Below are 19,262 nucleotides of genomic sequence, written 5' to 3'. Positions count from 1 at the left end.
GGTGTTTTTACAGAGAGGTAGAAGAAATTAGGGGGGTCAAAGACAGTAAACTATGTTTTAAATTCAAGGAAAAGTGACTTTTTACTCATGGAATACAGTAATGACACAGATTGTTCCCCAAATTCCAATTAAACCCAAGCCTGAATGGATAAAAGCAGCTCTCTGGTAAATATAACGCAGAATTTGATAAAAGCTGCTCTGCTGCTCCTGTTTTGTCGCTTTTTTTCCATGCTGACATAAGTTCTCAGAGTGTGTTTGGTGGACCTCCAGCTTGTTTGTGGTATGTATTAGCCTGTATAATCTCCTCAGTTGGGGGGAAGCGGGGGAGAGGACCCTCTGATAGGGTAGTGCATGTTTCAGAGCCCTCCGTCTGAATAATGTTGTGGAATAATGAGGTGGGGAGCAAAGGCTGTAGCCCAGGGCTTTGACCGTCTCTGTGACCTGATTATGTCAGGGGCTGTCAGCCGCCAAGACACTACAAAAGCACAGAGCATCCCATCAAGTCCATATCCACAGTGATCTGTCCCCAGTGCTCCAGGCACCTTGTGAGCCAGGGAAGTCCATACTGTCTCATTAGCGACGTTTAGCATCAAGCGCTCACACACGGATAATACTTTACTATAAACAATGAGGCATGGTCACGCTGGTGGTACTGAACTTTTAATCCAGTTGGATACATGTCTAGTTTAGCATGCAAAATTTATTTTAAAAAAAATGTTTTCTAGTGCAAAGAAATGCCACTTACAGCGTTGCTTTCACCATATTTGTGTTAAGTTTCCAGTAAGGACAGCGCAACTGTTCAGAGATGTAACTGGGGTTAAGGTAAATAACACAGAGTGGCATGAAAGGGCACATTGTCCATACAATTTTCCTTTAATATGTGCTGTGTGCACCTGCGATAAGATGATTCATTAGATAGGGTCTTGCAATGACAAGCATCATCGTTCAAGCCTCTGGCTACTGATGGAACAATTCTGCAGCCACCCTGTAAATATGACAAGGTCAGCATTTTGCTGCGACAGGCGCATGCGGATAAGAGAAAGAAGAGCTTTGTTTATTCCCAAAAAGCTTAATATATGGTGGGGTGGCTACTAGAGTGTAACAGCTTCAAGACAACACAGACCCACCACTAGAAATCTATGAGGAATGCTCAGAAATACCATACAAACATTATGTTTGGTGCTGCGCATTCATACAAGATAGATGGGCCAGCAACATCTCTTACAGATCTGTAACCAAGGCAACTGTTGTCTCTCTGTAGTATTTAGCTAGCTGTATATACACCTGATCATTTAGACTGTTTTCCTCAGTGTACAGCACTCACTTGTCCTTGTGCGTTGGTGACCAGCTGTCCGGTTGCTCCTTGCAGGTTCGACAGGGTGTTGCCAAACACCTGAGAACCAGTGATGGATCCCATGGCTGCTGCCGCTGCTACCGCTGCCTGGCTGGCCAGTGGATTCAGCTAGAGAGGGGAGAGAAATCATTTGTCAAAACTACATCCATTTATGTCACTTGTGCAGCTGTAGGATAATGTAAATTCCTAAAAAAAAAAAGAAGCAGGTTCAGGAAGGCTCTGTGTGGGGGCTTCATTCATTGTTACTGAGGCCAGAGTAGGCTAACTGCAGTGAGGTCTGTATAGTCCATCACACAGCTCCCAGAGGTCTGTGCTCCTGAACCCAGTGGGAGGCTCAAGGGTAGGGAGGAGCAGTGAGAATGGGAGGGTGGCTGTGAATAAATGGCCATTTTACCACTCTAAGTGCTTCCTCTGGCCCCCGGGGCTCCCCACGGGCCGGGCCAAGTCTCTCCACCCGCAGCAGTGGCCCAACAGCATCCCGCTCTCACAATAGAGCCGGGCAGAATGGCCATGCATCACTGTATTGTCGACCCCTTCAATACGCTTCGACTGTGAATTCCTCCTGCGTCATAATGCACTAGCACACTGTTACTTTTGAAGGAGAGGAGGGTTAAAATGACCATCTTTACCCCCGCTGTAATGGACTCATCTGGTCTGGCCTGTGGTTGTGAAAAGAGGCTCCTTGCTTCAGGGAGAGGTTGTAGAGCCCCGCCACATCGACGAGATTACCCATATAAATCAAGCTAACCACTTATTAGGGGGCTGAAAATGCACTGCTGATTTGGTTGTAGTGCAGCAGAGCAAAGTCTTATTAGGTTGAGTAAGTAGATCAAAGACCAAGAAGAGATAGGAGACCTCCCAATTACTCAACAGAATAGAGAAATAATAGAAACACTGCTCAGAAGAAGGCCGCCTGGCTGCTCCCTGCTGCTGATATTGGTTGGCCATACATTTAAACAAAACTGCTGAAATTAAAAGTAGAGTTTAAATAAAAGGTTTAAAATGATACAAGGTATTGCATGTGTGTTATATACTATTGAGTTTATGTAAATTACAATGTGCTGTAGAAGAAATTCTTTTGCAGAAAGTGTCAATGTTTCCACACTCTCTGTACTCTGCAGGGAATTCAGCTTTGTTCATCTGAGATCATTCGGTTGCCATTCATCTTTTATCGTACCCCGCCACCATATATTATTACACTTTCTAAAATCAAATGATGAAAAAATGCCACAGAGCGATCAATACTTTTTCATTGACAGTAAAGGTTAAGCACATTAAGAATGACACTGCATTTGTCTTATGAAATCATATTTCATGTTGGTGGCCTCAAATTGGCCGTGATTGATATTGCCTCCCCTCGTCTGAAAGTCATCCCGTTTTTCCTCGATAATCGCAAGATTGTCTTTTACGTGTCCAGCAGTTGTCCTTCGGAAATCTGACTTATGAAATGTTAGAAAAGCCTGATTCTGACTTTACATGCAAAACGTAACAGAACGTCAGTCAAGCTGGAATTAACCTGCAACATTGGGCACTGAGTTCCTGCTTCTGTATTTTTCGAGGTATAATATATAGGTTAAGGAACATTACTGTTTATGCTCATGGAACGCACTAGTGGAGGATACATGCATTGATCCCAAAACATGCCATTTCTAGTAATATTTTCTTCCAAAAAACGGTCTTTGTTTTGTGTCACACTGTGGTTGGTGTTAACTAAGACATTTACTACTACATCTCGTAAAAGTCTAGTCTTCTCCCAAAGATACATCTACTTTACTAAACTGTCCTTCACCCAATATGCTAAATAATGAAATCCTATACATGTAGAGGTCTGACTCATTTTGCTACAATACACAATGCAAGTGTGATGAAAGCAACCAACTTTTAGTAGAATCAAAACATGGTGAAGCGATCTTACCATGTTATCCTTTTCTATCCTTTTGTCCAAATTACTGATTCCAAGCAAGCTGGAAGAGTTTGGTTTCATGTACATACATAACACATTTTATATTTTCAGTATTATTTGTGTGATTTTGCAAACATTTGCCATGCAGTGATATATATCAACTAATTCACTTTCAGAATCAGTTGAAAATCGTCTAAAAGAGCAGCAACACAACAAAGCAGAAGCATCTCTACCACCACAAAGTGCACAATGGAATTCTCTTAGTTGTTAAAATATGTTTTATATAGAAAGAGTTACAGTGGGGCAAAAAAGTATTTAGTCAGCCACCAATTGTGCAAGTTCCCCCACTTAAAAAGATGAGAGAGGCCTGTAATTTTCATCATAGGTATACCTCAACTATGAGAGACAGAATGAGAAAAAAAAAAAAATCCAGAAAATTTTTAAAGAATTTATTTGCAAATTATGGTGGAAAATAAGTATTTGGTCAATAACAAAAGTTCATCTCAATACTTTGTTATATGCCCTTTGTTGGCAATGACAGAGGTCAAACGTTTTCTGTAAGTCTTCACAAGGTTTTCACACACTGTTGCTGGTATTTTGGCCCATTCCTCCATGCAGATCTCCTCTAGAGCAGTGATGTTTTGGGGCTGTCGCTGGGCAACACGGACTTTCAACTCCCTCCAAAGATTTTCTATGGGGTTGAGATCTGGAGACTGGCTAGGCCACTCCAGGACCTTGAAATGCTTCTTACGAAGCCACTCCTTCGTTGCCCGGGCGGTGTGTTTGGGATCATTGTCATGCTGAAAGACCCAGCCACGTTTCATCTTCAATGCCCTTGCTGATGGAAGGAGGTTTTCACTCAAAATCTCACGAAACATACATCCAAACACGACAAGTTGAGTTTTTACCAAAAAGTTCTATTTTGGTTTCATCTGACCATATGACATTCTCCCAATCCTCTTCTGGATCATCCAAATGCTCTCTAGCAAACTTCAGACGGGCCTGGACATGTACTGGCTTAAGCAGGGGGACACGTCTGGCACTGCAGGATTTGAGTCCCTGGCGGCGTAGTGTGTTACTGATGGTAGCCTTTGTTACTTTGGTCCCAGCTCTCTGCAGGTCATTCACTAGGTCCCCCCATGTGGTTCTGGGACTTTTGCTCACCGTTCTTGTGATCATTTTGACCCCACGGGGTGAGACCTTGCGTGGAGCCCCAGATCGAGGGAGATTATCAGTGGTCTTGTATGTCTTCCATTTTCTAATAATTGCTCCCACAGTTGATTTCTTCACACCAAGCTGCTTACCTATTGCAGATTCAGTCTTCCCAGCCTGGTGCAGGTCTACAATTTTGTTTCTGGTGTCCTTTGACAGCTCTTTGGTCTTGGCCATAGTGGAGTTTGGAGTGTGACTGTTTGAGGTTGTGGACAGGTGTCTTTTATACTGATAACGAGTTCAAACAGGTGCCATTAATACAGGTAACGAGTGGAGGACAGAGGAGCCTCTTAAAGAAGAAGTTACAGGTCTGTGAGAGCCAGAAATCTTGCTTGTTTGTAGGTGACCAAATACTTATTTTACCGAGGAATTTACCAATTAATTCATTAAAAATCCAACAATGTGATTTCCTGGATTCTTTCCCCCCATTCTGTCTCTCATAGTTGAAGTGTACCTATGATGAAAATTACAGGCCTCTCTCATCTTTTTAAGTGGGAGAACTTGCACAATTGGTGGCTGACTAAATACTTTTTTGCCCCACAGTGTGTGTCATTTAAATAGAGAATCAAATATCAAGATGTCAGAGCAAAAAGTTCGCTGAACTGGTAATTTTTTCCTGTCCAATATTACAACCTGCATTACCACCACCATCTTCAGAATCCTAAAATAAGACACGATCAGTTTGGGGTGACAGACAGAGGAGGAGTTTTCTCGAGAGTGCTGGATGTTGATGTCAGTACTGAGCAGATCATTTCCCCATCTCTTCTGACTGGAGAAGTAGTCGTTGTGGAGAAGAAGACATAAAAACTGGACCAGCTGCTGTGGTAGTTTCTGTTTTGTGAATATAAAATACCATCTTAAGTCTTTAAGCCATGTTGGTGAAAACACAGAATTATGGGTGTTGTGATAGTGAATGTGGACATGGAGTAAAGCCAAAGTGGCCAGTTAAACACAGTTAAACAGAGGCTACAGATCAACACACAGATAATGTGATCTGCTCAGGCGAGCACACCCAGAGTCTCCCTGAAAATCTGCTGTGCTTGGTGTCATTGTGTGAGTGATTGGTTGTTGGAGAAGCTTTCAGATGTATTTGAAATATTATCATTGTGTTTCATTCGATGATAGCCCTTTGAGATGCTATGTCATTCTGGTAAATGTAGGTGAAAAGAGAGCAGGCTTTATTGCTGCATGTCCTGGCACTGGGTAATATGGATAGCAGTTGAAAAGAGAGCCAGGAATAAGGAGAGGCGAGGCTGTGTTCAACACCTAAACAGGTGATTTTCCGCCACGGTGACTCCTCTCAACACCTCGGCGGGAGGCACAAAATGACAGACCTGGCCTAGCATTTGTACTGATTGCATGTGTTGGAGGAGATAAACAGTGATCTTCCTGTTTGCAGAGCCTGCATGTTAACCATTGTGTTTCAGTCTTTTCATTCTCAGAGAAAAGGGCGTCGAGAGGGTTTTTCAGTCGCCCAGACCATGCTGCTCCGCCGTGAAAGCATTGGGATAAGTGAGTGTATATGTTAAAGAAATGTCTGTCTGTCACACTGTTGACACATTCTTAACGTTGTGCAGCAGCAAACCTTGGTGCTGCTAAAGCCTCCATTATATCATGTGACATCATCTTGTCACCTTTAAGCCACCACAGCTGCTATCACTCTCCACACTATCCCAGTTGATTATAGCCAAATATACAGGGCTAGACAGGGATCAACAAACAGAAAATAAATGTCTCTGAGAGGCAAAAAAGCCTGCAAATTGTTAAAAATGCATCTTTTCTCTGTACGGTATGAAGGGGAGGGAATCTAAACTCTGCCAGGCTCTCCGTCGCCTGTTTGACCATGAGGGTCACCTGGTGCAGCAACCCGTGTAATCTCAGGAATAGAGGGAAAAATAGCGTCCCCGCAAACCGTGGAGAGACCCCTGGAAACCAAAATTGTCTGACACAAACTAACTGGAGTTTATTCTTGGTTTTGCTCTTTTCATGTGGCCGTTTTAAACTTAATTGCTTTTTTTTCCTCCTGGCCCGGCACAGGACAAAAAAGAGCAAAGATAAATGGACAAAGTGGTGCAGACAACAGCAGACGTGCAGATCTGTCTACACTAAGGCTTCAGTGGTGTGGTAAACTTATTTTCTGCTCATCTATGATTCAACATTTATCTTATATAATTAAACATTTATCTTATGTAAAAACTGATAGATAACAAAAGACCATAGAGAAAGATTTAGCATATTAGTGCTCAGTAATGTTTTTAATTGGCAGTGACAGCAGCTATATGTAAACTTTTGTCATTTCCCTTTTAAAGAGCCTCTAAATTGATTGCGGGTGGAAGTAAGTCTTCATGCTTTACTTGGTGCCATTCAGTAAAAAGTGCGTCAAAGTGAGCCAGACGGTGTTAATTAACAGTCAATAGCAGGATTGTTTCTGAGAGGAATGTCTTTTATCATTGGAACAACATGGAAGTTTCCCTCGTTCATCCCGACCCCGCATCTCTGTCTCCTCCTGCTCTTTTCCCACTCCAGAGTGAATGTAATCAGCTGTGACATGAGAAAACACGTTCTCTGTCTGTCAGGACTCTGCTAGTCTTCCGCTGACAGTCCTCTGCTGACTCTCCTCCTCCCCCAAAACGGCCTCTCCCCCACCACCCTGTCTCGCCTCCCTCACATCCGCTGTGCTTATGAACATCAAAATGCCATTAGGCCCTCCAAAACACCTCTGGTCCCTTGGTAAGCGGGGCCTCGCCCTGTGGTCGTGCACTCTGAGCCCTCTGAGCGCCGACTATTGCTCACCACTGGGCCTCTGCTCCAGCTGTTGTGAAAAATAAACCCCAAAAAGAGCCATTCCTGAGGAAAAATATTGGGAAGTGAAAGACGGATAGAACAACTGGGGCAGATAACACCCAGCAAAACACAATAACGCTGCATCCTGTGACGGTCGGACATTGAAATTGCTTAAGGCAGTGGAGGGATGGTGGTGGCAGCAAGTGTGGATGTGGAGGTGGCATGGTGGGTGCTAATGGAGTGATGTCATATGAAACACCAGAATGACAGCTAGTTAACTGAGGAGGTTTGGCTGATCAAATAAAATGCATTAACTCCAGGAAATGGATATCGCGGGCAGCTTCAGAAATGGCCATATCTAATGAGGCAAAATGCAAATGAAGGAGGAAGAAAGTCGTGAAAACGTTTAAACTAACTATAAAGGGATGATGGAGTGTCGGACAGTGGCCGTCAATCTCCTCACTCATTACCTTCATGTGAAATTAACAGCAGCTTTAATCATTACATAAAATCTGCTCCAGCCCATTTGTTGATAATTGTGAGGCGCAGAGGTTCAGAGTGGGTTCTTTGTCATCAATCACAGCAGCAGTACATTTCCTCTGGTTAGGGGACATTCTGCGAGTAAAAATATAAGTTATACTACATTCCTCTTACACTATTTCTCTTCCTGAGGAATGATCTATAATATTTAGCTGTTTCCAGATGTATTAAATTTGAAACTACTTGGTGATTAAGTATCTACAGGAAAGTGCTGACCATTTCAGCTCATGATGTGACATATTTGGTGCAGTTATTTCTGTACCATAGTAGTGTTGGGTTGGAAATCATAGCAGCGTTAAACCTGTGTTGCAGTAAATCTACTGCTGCTCAGACTATGACTTTAAACTGGATACCTGGCTGCGTTTTTGGTTGCTGTGAGAAAACGAAAAATAAAATCACTGGAGTCAGGAGATCAGACTATAAAGAAATTAAGATCACTATCATTTTGCTGTATTATTGAGGACTCTCCCCAGCCTTTGGGTGACAATTACCTCAATTATTCAATACTTTATAAAGCATATTTCTTGATTTTAGGAGTTCTGTTTCCATTGAAATAACTACATCCCATTCATTTTCGTTTAGGGGGAAATGGCGTCTCTTTTCACTCTGCTGTTGTTTGACATATAAATATAGCATTTGAATGACTTTAATATCCTCCTAATCAATGTCCGGTGATCTTTTGATGTCCTCAATTCAATATAGGAAGGGTCATCCATGCCGCAGCTTTATAAACACAATAAAGGTAAATGATTACTCTCCACTGTGGTGTCCAAAAATACGGCCAGTAATGAAGAGAAATGGAGGAGTTTGAGGGGGAGGCCTGTCATGTGTCATTGGCCAACTCTAAGCCCTAAGATTAATCACGAGAGAGGGGCTCTGTGGCTAAGATGTGGTCACCCTTGATCGATAAATCCGCCCCCCTCCCTCCTTTCCCCTCCCTCCATGTCTCTCTGCTTCACTGTCTCTCTCTTTTTCTCCAAAATATACACAATCGTTGGCACAAGCTAAATCAGCATAAGTGGAGAGATGAATTGATGACATTTATGGCCGAATTTGTATTGATTACTCAGGTTTTGACATCTGAGGCACCCCTATTTGAAGAGTTGAATTGGGAAAATGTACTGTTCTTCTTCTAGTTGAGTCTATTTAGAAAACCATCAACTGCCCATTCCAGTTCTTAATGAAAAAGGGCATAAAATCACCCACCAGGAAAAAAAAAAAAAAAATGCAAAATGCTCCTCAGGACAGCAGAGTACAGTTTGGAGGAAATTCAGTTCATGCTGCCCTCTATACATTGCAAAAATATACCAAATATACCAAGTCTCTGCTAACCACGACCCAAAACATTGTGGAGAAAAATTTCTGATAATATTCTGCAGGGACCACAAATGGGACTTTTGACTTGGTCTATGAGGAGGGCATAATGCAATAACATTGCATTAGAAGGGTCTTTTTACAGCGTGGCAGCACTGCGCGGCTGTATTCCTTGTGTGTGAACCCGGTGCTCTGTTTGCGGTCACTAATGGGCATCAGAAATTACAGGCAGTGGAATCGCGCCCCGCGGGGGGACTGGCCTCCTCAGCGGAGCGGAGCACTTAGACAGTGTCTGGGAGCCTGCTGGAGGAGGAAGGGGGGAACTCAATGTCATAGCCCTGCCTCATAATTAAAGAAACCCTATTCCTTATCCACTGTTAGGTGAGCCCTAGCTTGGTGCTCCATCTGAGGGCTCCCCTGTGGGCGTCTAATGCGTGTTGCCCCCAATGTGCATGTGGGCTGATCAGGGAACTGTGCCTTTCTGCTGGGTGTCTGAGCTGGAAGCCCTCTGCCCACCAGGAGAGTAACGGGGCCAGGTTTAGAAGAATTGCAGACCTAAAAAAGCGAAGAAAATATCAACTTGGTGAGGTCTGACAACTCAACAAAACCAGAAAAGCCAAAACGGAATGCAAGGTAGGCTGTAGGTGTAATTTTAAAAGTGAAGCTGCCTTCACAGTCTTCCAAATGATCCTCCTGAAATATGATAAATTTAAGTTTCTCCTTATTTATAAATTCAGGGCTCATCGTGGGCCTTAAGTCTGTAGATTTTCTTCCTGCCTAATCCCTCATTTGAAGTAAATAAAAGTAGTAGAGCTGTCATGGTCAGGTTGTTTTCCTCATCTAGCTCCCATGCTTTATAATTATTCATATGAAATGTGGTTCTGTTGATGGGCAACAGTCTTATTTTCTGCTTCAGTCAACAGTGCACATTTGTATTTCTAAATTGTGGAGCGCTTGTTATGTAAGGCAATTTTCTGCCTTCTTAAGAGTCGGATCTCCTGTGCATTAATAAGAGGCTAGGCTGAGCTGCTGGAGAGCTGAGGGCCTGTTCATGCTCTAAACCACACAGCCAAAACTGGCAGCACAGCCATTAAACACACAGCCTGGCACCACATGCCATTTAAACACATTTAAAAGTTGTATTAGAAAATTGTGATTTTAAAACAGGTGTTATCATGGATAATGCTCAGATGAAAGAATGCTCACAGTTTAAGTCTATTCAGATTTTTTGCAGCTTCACCCGAAGATAGGAGTTAAATGCAGTAACGCGACTTTACTTACAATACCCCAGCACAGCCCCACCCCCTAAGACATTTTCCAAATTTATTCATTCTCCTTTATTTACCTGATTAATTATGTTTTCTGACAACGAATCGCCCAAGATGATGGTCTGAATGCTTTTTAAAGGCTTTTTTAAGTGCAGTTTTGCCCCCAAACACTCAAAGTTAAAGATAAAATGTCTGAGGAATAAACATCAGAATATGACCTCAGTACCCTAATTATTAGTTAAGGCCAAGGGCTTTACTCTTTTGAAATGACAGAAATAACATAATTTTGTGACATTGAAAATAATAAAATTCGGACTAAAATGATTTTGTGTACTTTCAGCGCTCAAAATGTTTTCTGAAGCTGAAGAAAATTGTACTATTCATTTACAAATGTCACAAATAGAAAAAAAATATATGCATGTGGTAGTTTACTGCAAGAAATCAGTTGAAAAACATCTTTAAAATGGTATTTCTATTACTAAACTCTTGTGATCTTTTTCCAAATCACAGTTGAGTGATAAGACATAGGACAGATAATGACTCTTTCCTCAACTTAAGCGTTGCCAGTTTCATCGACAAGCCACAGTATGAGCCATTGGGTCTACATTTGAGCATGTCATTTTAATTTTGATTTAATACCCCGTGGAGTGATGGTGGCCCGTTTCGCTAAATTGAATAGACGTGGGGCTGATCTGGAAAATCAATTAATCGATGTGCAAGGCTCATTTAATACACATGTTAATATAATGGGAGAAACGCCCACCGTCCATAAAAAGAGAGACATTTTGAGCAAATTGGACAGTGGTGATTTTAACAGCGGTTGACATAAGTAAAAGTGCACTGCAGCGGAAAACAGTGACATGAGTGTCTGAAGGGGCCTCAGCTGGAGACAAAAGCAGCAGAGATGGGCCCGAGACTTGACGAGGATGGTGGAGCGAAAGGGAGGGGCAGGAGGGGTGAATGGCAAGGAGGTGAGGAGAGATGGAGAGTGCAGACAGCCAGGCCTCTGAAAGGCCGTTGTGGTTGGCAGCGGCTGACCTTGGTGACGATGGGTTTTCACCAGAGGCTTCTAATGAAGGCTGATTGCCAGGGAATAGTGAGGGAGCCAAGGGGTAGAGAGGGGAGCGGGGGGAAGAGAGAGAGCGAGAGAGTGTGCGGAGAGAAGGGAGAGAGAGAGAGAGAGAGAGAAAAGGATACAGGAGAGGCTCAGGTAATTGCAGCACTTGTGGGTCTGAGGCCCTGCGGTCCTGTGATGTCGGGGTGCAGTGGGGAAGAAGAGAGATGTCTGTGGACGCTTTGGTGGTAAATTGTGGAGCACAGGGATAGGAGGCAGGCCCCTAGGCTGTAATTACCCCTATGAGTGTGCGGATGGAGAGTGGACAGGCCCAGTGTGGGGCTCTGACAGCGATCAAGGAGACGACTCTGAAGGGGAGTAGAGACAGACACACAGACAGACGGCAGGAGTCTGGCGGAGGAGGAAGACAGGACGCCTCCATCTCTGCCTGGCCCCCCGAAAACCAGCCAGCCAGACAGTGGACCAAGGTCAGAGGCTATTAGCTTACACACAACATGCTGGTGACAAGACAGCCATGACAAGAACAGCAGAGAGACAGCACAGCGCTGCTGAAGATGCATCTCTCGGATGGAGAAAGACATAATGTGGAGGGATTTAGCTAAGAAGCTAGTAATTAGATCAGAGCTAGAGAGAACGAGAGATATTGGGGCTCCACAGGATGGCGCAGCTGGGTCAGGAGGGGCATGTGAACTGGAATAAGAGAGTTGATAGGCTGGCCTAAGCTTCCTGCTGCCACGGATCAGTATGTACTGCCTCTCCTCTCCCTGCCTGGGCTGATGTAACTCACTGGAGTGGCAAATTACACCAGACCTACAGCTGTAGCCCGACATTATGATTAATTTGATCAGTAATTTCTCCTGTTTTTCATTTTAATCGCCGCGACCATTCTGCTGTGGCAGGTCTTTCAGATCTAATTAAGATCAATTCCGGTGTAACAGACTTGGCGAGCGCCTTTACCCCGCCAAATCCCTGAGCTCTCCGGGCGTGGAGAAAACCCGCAGCTCTAATCAATCAACTTCCAGCAAAATCCAGCGGGCTCCCGCAATCAGCCCATTAACACACTTAAGCAAATTTCATAATCTCCCTCCGTCTATTTGTCATCACTGTGGTGACTATTCCAGGCAGCCACAGGCCGCATCTCACTGTACTCTGCATGTTGGGAGAGGACGGGGTGTGGGAGGGGTTGAAAGGTAAATTCTTACTCCATTTACCACATTAGCTGCAGTAATCTGACTTTAGACCATTGACTCAAGGGGACACAGTCTGTTATGGTGTGATTTGTATTCTAATAGGGATATTAATGAGCCAATTAATGAATTTTGTCTCACAAATTAAAAACACCAAACACTAAAAACACTAGGGATGTAATGAATGCTCAGGATTTCCTCAGTATGGCTTTACAGAGAATATCACACACCTCCCATGAGAAGAGAATTACAATGGGACATTAATTGGAACATAATGAGTGTTTGTCTCTGCGCTGTATTTTCAGCAAATAGTTGAATGGCTGGGTGATTCTGCGTGTCTGAATAATGACAGTAGGAAATAGGGCTGTTATCTGTGTAATGCTGATTGTATTATGGTAATTATGACTCGACTTTACCGCACAGACCTGCTCCTCTGAAACACCAGAAATGTCCTTCTGTGTCTTAAATGAAAACATACAAAAGGCCGATCACTGTGACAACTCAAGTGTGTTTGTGTGAAAGTCTCAGAGTGAAAAAACTTACGTGAATTAACCCGTGAGTTGCTCAGTGATTCTGGGAATGAAAATCCAATCACTGACCCCGGCAGAAGAGAGAGAGGTGGAGTTGCTGTTTAAATCCTATTGCAGCCTTGAGTGGGTGCTGAGGCTGCGGCCTGTCCTTGGGCGAGCCCCTCACTGGGTGTCACACTCAGTGAAACACCAGCACTGACCCAGAGAAACTAAACCTTTTACGGCCATTCTGCCCCCCCCCACCGCCCACACACACACACACACACACACACACACACACACACACACACACACACACACACACACACACACATTCCATAATCCTATTTGATGAGGCAATATCTTAATGATACCTGATGTGGCCTCTTTGGCCCCCCTCAAGGGAGGTCCGTCCTCAGTCATCATAATCAGCCTCACTGCTTCTTTTAGAAAAAGACAATCTATATAAAGCTAAGGGTCTCAGTCTTATCAATGCAGCGAGCTTGTTCTACAATAACCCTGTATCTGCTGTCTTAATGTATCTGAGAAACATATTCACAGATTCTGGGAAAGTTAACAAAGTAGTGGTTTCCGAGCAAATCTGAGACTTGTAAGTGAAGTAGTGAATCTGTTATTTAAGGTCTTTGTTCGTCGCCTTGTGCAAGCTTAATGTGTGAATCTGTATGTTGGTCAGTAGCCCTTGTATCCACAGACAGACTGGACAGTGTGTTTGGTGCGATGTAGCGGCTAGCCTTTGGAGCCCATTAAATCCAGAGGCTGTTTTTCCTGCTGAGTCTCACTAGGCCGTGACAGGGCCGGAGAGGGCTGCAAGAGGGGAAACAAATAGCCCAACTCATCCTGGCCATAAAGAAGGTTGCACCACAACCCAATAAGGGTCTGACGCTGATGAATGTGACCAGGGACAGAAAGGCGACCCTGGCCAGTCTCCACCAGAAATGAAACCACAGGGATATAAAATAGGTTATTATCGTCACACAGTGACAGCCAGACAGACAGAAGGGCAGAGATGGATGGACAGACAAAGTGACTAAAAAGGAGGTTGAGTAGGAAGAGCAGTGAAGATTAAGGGACTGATTACGCCCAGAAAGCACAAGGTTAGATAACCTCAGAATCCCTCCTGAATCGGCCGTAGGAGGATGTGAATCGTGCTTCTCGCCTGGCTGTAGGTTTTAATGTGCTCAAGTGCGTCAAGGCTTCAACAATGAGATGCATATTTTACCAGCTCCACATAGACAGAAGAACTGCCCGTCTCCATTTAAATCCTGCCACTTGATAAAGATCAAGTGCTGACAGTGAATCAAAAAGTGTGTTTATGCTTAAACGCAGTGTATTCTCAAGGTTGACCTGCCCAAAGTCACACCATCATCACTGACACTATTTCAAGGCACACTTCAGTTTTTTAAGTGGAGAATTAGAAATCTCACTTGTGGTTGATGATGTTGTGTAATCTAATATATCTAATCTATCTAATATGAAGGCTAATTAGCTAAATATTTCTTAGGGCTCTCATGGTGTTCCGCATTAAACGAGTCCACGAAAAACTAAACGAATGTGCTAAAAGTAGCTGATTATTTCTGAAGTATTGCTGTTGATACCTGATTGGGTTAATAAGATCGAGTATTAGTCAGAAATAACTAATTCACATTAAATACTGTTTCTTGGTCTTTTTTTTGTTATAAAAACAAAATTTTACTTAACGTTTGTACAAGCCTGAAAAGAAAGTTGGTGTATGAACATCTCAAATTATGAATGATATGTAGTGACAGCCTCGTGTTACCTTACACAAAGAAACATCCCCATCAGCTGCATATAGTGGCGGATATACATTTCAGAGAATTGGTATCAGACCAGAATGAGAGCACTCCCAAGAGTTTAGGTTTCAGAATTGGCATCAGAAAGACAAAAACTTGGATGGTGCAGACTCACCGGCAAAGGCATGGGTGGGGTGACCGGCGAAGGAAGGCTGCGAGCCGGCGACTGGTTGGGCCGGTGTGGTGGGGACTGCTGTGGTTGTCCAGAGGTGGAGGAGCAGGTAGAGCCTGGAGACGGGACAGAGGTCTGCTGATGGCTGGGCGGGGTCATGTGATGCTGGGATGACAGCTGGTTCTGGGTGTGGGAGTGGGTCTGTTGGTGATGGTGTTGCTGCTGTTGCTGCTGATGTTGCTGTTGCTGCTGCTGGTGGTGCTGCTGCATCTGTTGGAGCTGCTGCAGGTGTTGGAGCTGGGAGTTCAGTGATGAGGTAGCTGTTGATGAAAGGACAGCGAGTTGTTTGAGACCTGAACTCTCCTCACTGAGTGCAACAAACGCAAATGAGTTTGGACTGACAGCATGACAAACGTGTTTTAGCACATAACAGGAAGCTCTCATTATCTAAAGAATATTGTCACACCTCAGATAGAAACATATGCACACATGGAGGTGTGGGATGCAAAGGATGATGGGGAGAGACAGATGTAAATTGCATGGAGCCACAACAAGGTCCTCCAGGGTTTTTAGTCGGCATGAAAGACTCAGTGAATTTAATTTAGCTCGTTGGAGGACAAAGCTATCAAGCCTGAATGATATAATTGCTCTCTCTGGAGCCAAAAGTCTTCATTGTCACTTGGAGAATGTCAGATTCTTTGGTTTAATGGCTTAAAATCTCATAGGAAAGAGACATCCATCTTCACTGGAAGACTTCAGAAATAAACCCATTAACTAATTGGATTCAATAATGGAACGCCATTAGAACCTCATTTCTACATTTAAATGCTTATAAATTTTTATGCTGTTAACACTCAGGCTGAGCCGGGCTGCAGCCACACCGGCATGCAAATACTTCCATGGACTCAGAGTGTCCATCTCAAGTAAAATATGAAATAAATAGAAATATCTTGGTGTGAACACTCAACTTCATGGTAATTTTCTAAGGCAGTTTGCTCAAAAACATCTGAATACAGAATTTGGTGGATCTTCTATCAGTTTACAGGTGCAGTGTGCTTGAATGTCAGAAGAAATCCATACCACAACACAAACAACAAATAATGTCTACTAAAGGTGTCAACCGTAATACCATATGTGGAGAATTGGGCTAAAAAACAACATCTAAGCTGACCTTCACAGCTCCTTAAATAGAAAAAGGACAAACTGAGTTTCCATACAGATATGATGGGGAGAAATGCTCTTCTTTTATATCTTTGCTCACATCCAGAAAGCGCTTGACAGCCTTTATTCAGTCAAACACACCAAATCCTTAAAAAGAAATATATTCTATTTAACAAAATAGTCGTATGTGTGCAGTGACACAAAAAGGTTATTCACAGGTCATGCTAAATGCAAACTTTATGAAATAAACAACTACCACACTTAAAGCTTTTGGATATATTGTTCCTGCGGTGAACTCCTCAGTCACACACGGTTAATCTGAGTTTGTGAAGTCGTCTTTGACTCTGTGATGTGACACACGATGAAAACCTCAGATGACCATGACAGAATCCAACATGATTTTCTATGGATTAATAGATAATACAAGCTTGGAGGGAGCAAAACCTGATCTCTATGTTCATATTTGACTGGGCTTCACACACTATAGACAGAATCTTAAACCAACTTCCCTTAAAGTGAGGCCAGTCAAGGTTAACGTGGTTTCCATAACTAATGATGACAACAACATAATATGTCTGGGACTAAAAGGCAAAACAGCTATGCAGAGCAAAGCAGACTGTATATATGTATACTGTCTAGAAGAAATAAATGAATCCATCTTGCTTGCTGAAAAATAAGTTAATTATGAATTATTGAATAGTCTGTTAGCTAAGAATCATCAAACTGGTAAAGAAATCCAACTGGACATTAAAAAGACTGAAAAGATAAAAAATTAGAACTGATTAAGCTGCACAAACTAAACTAAAACCAATCTAAAGAAACACATGATATCTCCAGGCATCCCTCAATGATATAAATAAAAAGAAAAATGTCTCTGTCTGCACTCAAATTCCCTAATCACAGATTTGGTTTAATCTGGCATGTAAAAACTTCACATATACGCATACATACGTGTTGAAAGACCTCTCACCACAAGCTAATGTCTACAGTGTTGAAAGACCTCTCACTACATACAGAGTTTACTATTAATATGACTTAAAACACAAAGGACTGAATAAGAAACGCTGGTTGAAACGAGTGTTTATGTACTTCTATTGATAATGCAGCGAAGCAATTGTGAACGCAGGCGTAGACAAGCTTGTATACATACAGAATCAATGCACTTAAATTATTTAAGTATGGTTGCCTCATAAAAGATGAATAAAACATCAGGGCAGACAAGTCTTTGATTAGTGTGGTCACTACGACTCCAGGACAGGCACAGATGAACATTTGATGAAGATCAGATCATCCTCCTCTTTCCTCACTCTGCAGAAGCGCAGCAAAAGAAAGCCAGCGTCTCATGGCCAGTAAACAGTGCACTTTTACATTTCTTCTACCTCCTGACACATTGACACCTCTCTCACACCCCCACCATGAATTATAAATCATCTGTGCAAACGGCAAGAGTCCAATTCTCACTTGAAATGTTGGGGCAAGTTGTCTAGCAAGCGCTGAGCCCCTGACAGGACCGGCTCTTTTCCTTTGCAACTTCACAACGACAAAATGTTGAGCCCTATTTAAAGATGGAATAAAAGGGAACAAAGACAGAGAAAACAAAGGGAGGGAGGGGGGTAAAATAAGATTTCTGAGAAAAAAAAAAAATTATCGAAACCGGGCGAAGATCAAAGACGATTGGAGAATTTCCTCCAGCGCCAACCATTACGCCGAGGAACAAGAGGTACAACAAAAAATATGAGGCAAAAGAAAACAAATACAGAGGGAATATGGAAGAAGCCCCATGTGGCCTTATTATAAGGGCTACACCGCAGGTACTATATTCTTTAACAGCAGTGCTTTATAAATTCTGTCATCTTGTTAAGACTGTCAGGACCACTGACCCTCCCTTCCCCTCTAACTGGGCAACTGGCATTTTGAAGCTCATTCTTTTAACCACAGCTGTCTGATTGCTTTGGTTGAGCACATAATCCAAACGGCTTGTCTCAGCTAATTGTTTGTGCTCCTTCCTCCAGCAGACACAAGGCCGAGGATGAGAGTGGGAGCTTCACTTATGATGGAGAGAGGGCAAAAGGGTGCTGGGATCCTACAGTGCTCATTATATCTCCCACTGTCTCTTTGTTGTGTTTCATATTCACTGGTTCTCCGGCTGCGAAGCAAGCAGCGCTCCCACTTAGTCATCACGCCCGAGGGGTGTGAGAGCAGCGTTCCCACTCTCGCTGCTGTCACAACTCGCCTATGTTAATGTTTATAATGAGGAATGAGCCAGATCATAGAGGGGAGTCATGCAGCTAAATGACCAGATACAAGTTGAACTGTGGCATTTTGTGCTCCATTTAAACGTTTAACAACAATCATTTGGGACTGTGAAACACCAGCACGGAGAAATCTAAGGCCTCCAACCTCAGTGCTTTGAAGAACCGTCTGCCATCTCTCTTTCAGAGCTTTTTCTGCTTTAGTGTCACAGCAGAAATCAACTGTTATCTTTGACTGTCCCGGCCCAGGCTTCTGAAGTACTGGAGGACGAAGCAAGACTGATTGTCAGAGGTCGAAAGGCTAGGTCAAAGCCGGCTCATTCGTCAGACAAAATGCTATTTTTGTTTCCTGTGTGGTTGAGGAGTGAAGGGGTAGGGGGGGGTGGCGGAGGGAGGGGAGCTGCCTGCTCTCTCATTACCAGCGCTATCTCAGTAGTCCCTGCCAACCCCCCTATTACGGCACTTTTCTCTCTGGGGCTGATTCGAGCTCGACTCCTTGTTTTCCTCCAATGCACAACACCTACGTTTACAACTGTTCCCTACAAGTTACCATATATATCGTTTGTGTGTGTGCATGTTTGTGCACAGGTGTTGTCAGGGCACAAGCCAAACTTTTTACATATCAGCCACAATGAAACTCAACCTCAACGTAAGTTTTGGGGTAAATATAAGACATGAATGCATAAAAACTGCCACAAATGCCCAGCACACATACATACATAACCCCTGTGATTCATGTCATACTAACGACTTCTGAGC

At 43.3% G+C, this 19,262-nt stretch overlaps 1 protein-coding gene across 1 annotated transcript in view; it reads right to left on the bottom strand.

Moving 5' to 3' along the window:
- Nucleotides 1-19,262, bottom strand: part of pou6f2 (POU class 6 homeobox 2) — a 67,728-nt gene that overhangs the window by 15,401 nt on the left and 33,065 nt on the right. The window contains exons 4-5 of the mRNA XM_070853391.1: nucleotides 15,094-15,410; nucleotides 1,325-1,462 (exon numbers count right to left, since the gene is read on the bottom strand). Of these exons, the coding sequence (XP_070709492.1) occupies nucleotides 1,325-1,462; nucleotides 15,094-15,410 (455 nt within the window). The remainder of the gene's footprint in view (nucleotides 1-1,324; nucleotides 1,463-15,093; nucleotides 15,411-19,262) is intronic.

The sequence above is a fragment of the Pempheris klunzingeri genome, chromosome 21 (assembly GCF_042242105.1).
Source record: "Pempheris klunzingeri isolate RE-2024b chromosome 21, fPemKlu1.hap1, whole genome shotgun sequence".
NCBI lineage: Eukaryota > Metazoa > Chordata > Actinopteri > Acropomatiformes > Pempheridae > Pempheris > Pempheris klunzingeri.
This window is presented reverse-complemented; position numbering and strand designations above follow the sequence as displayed.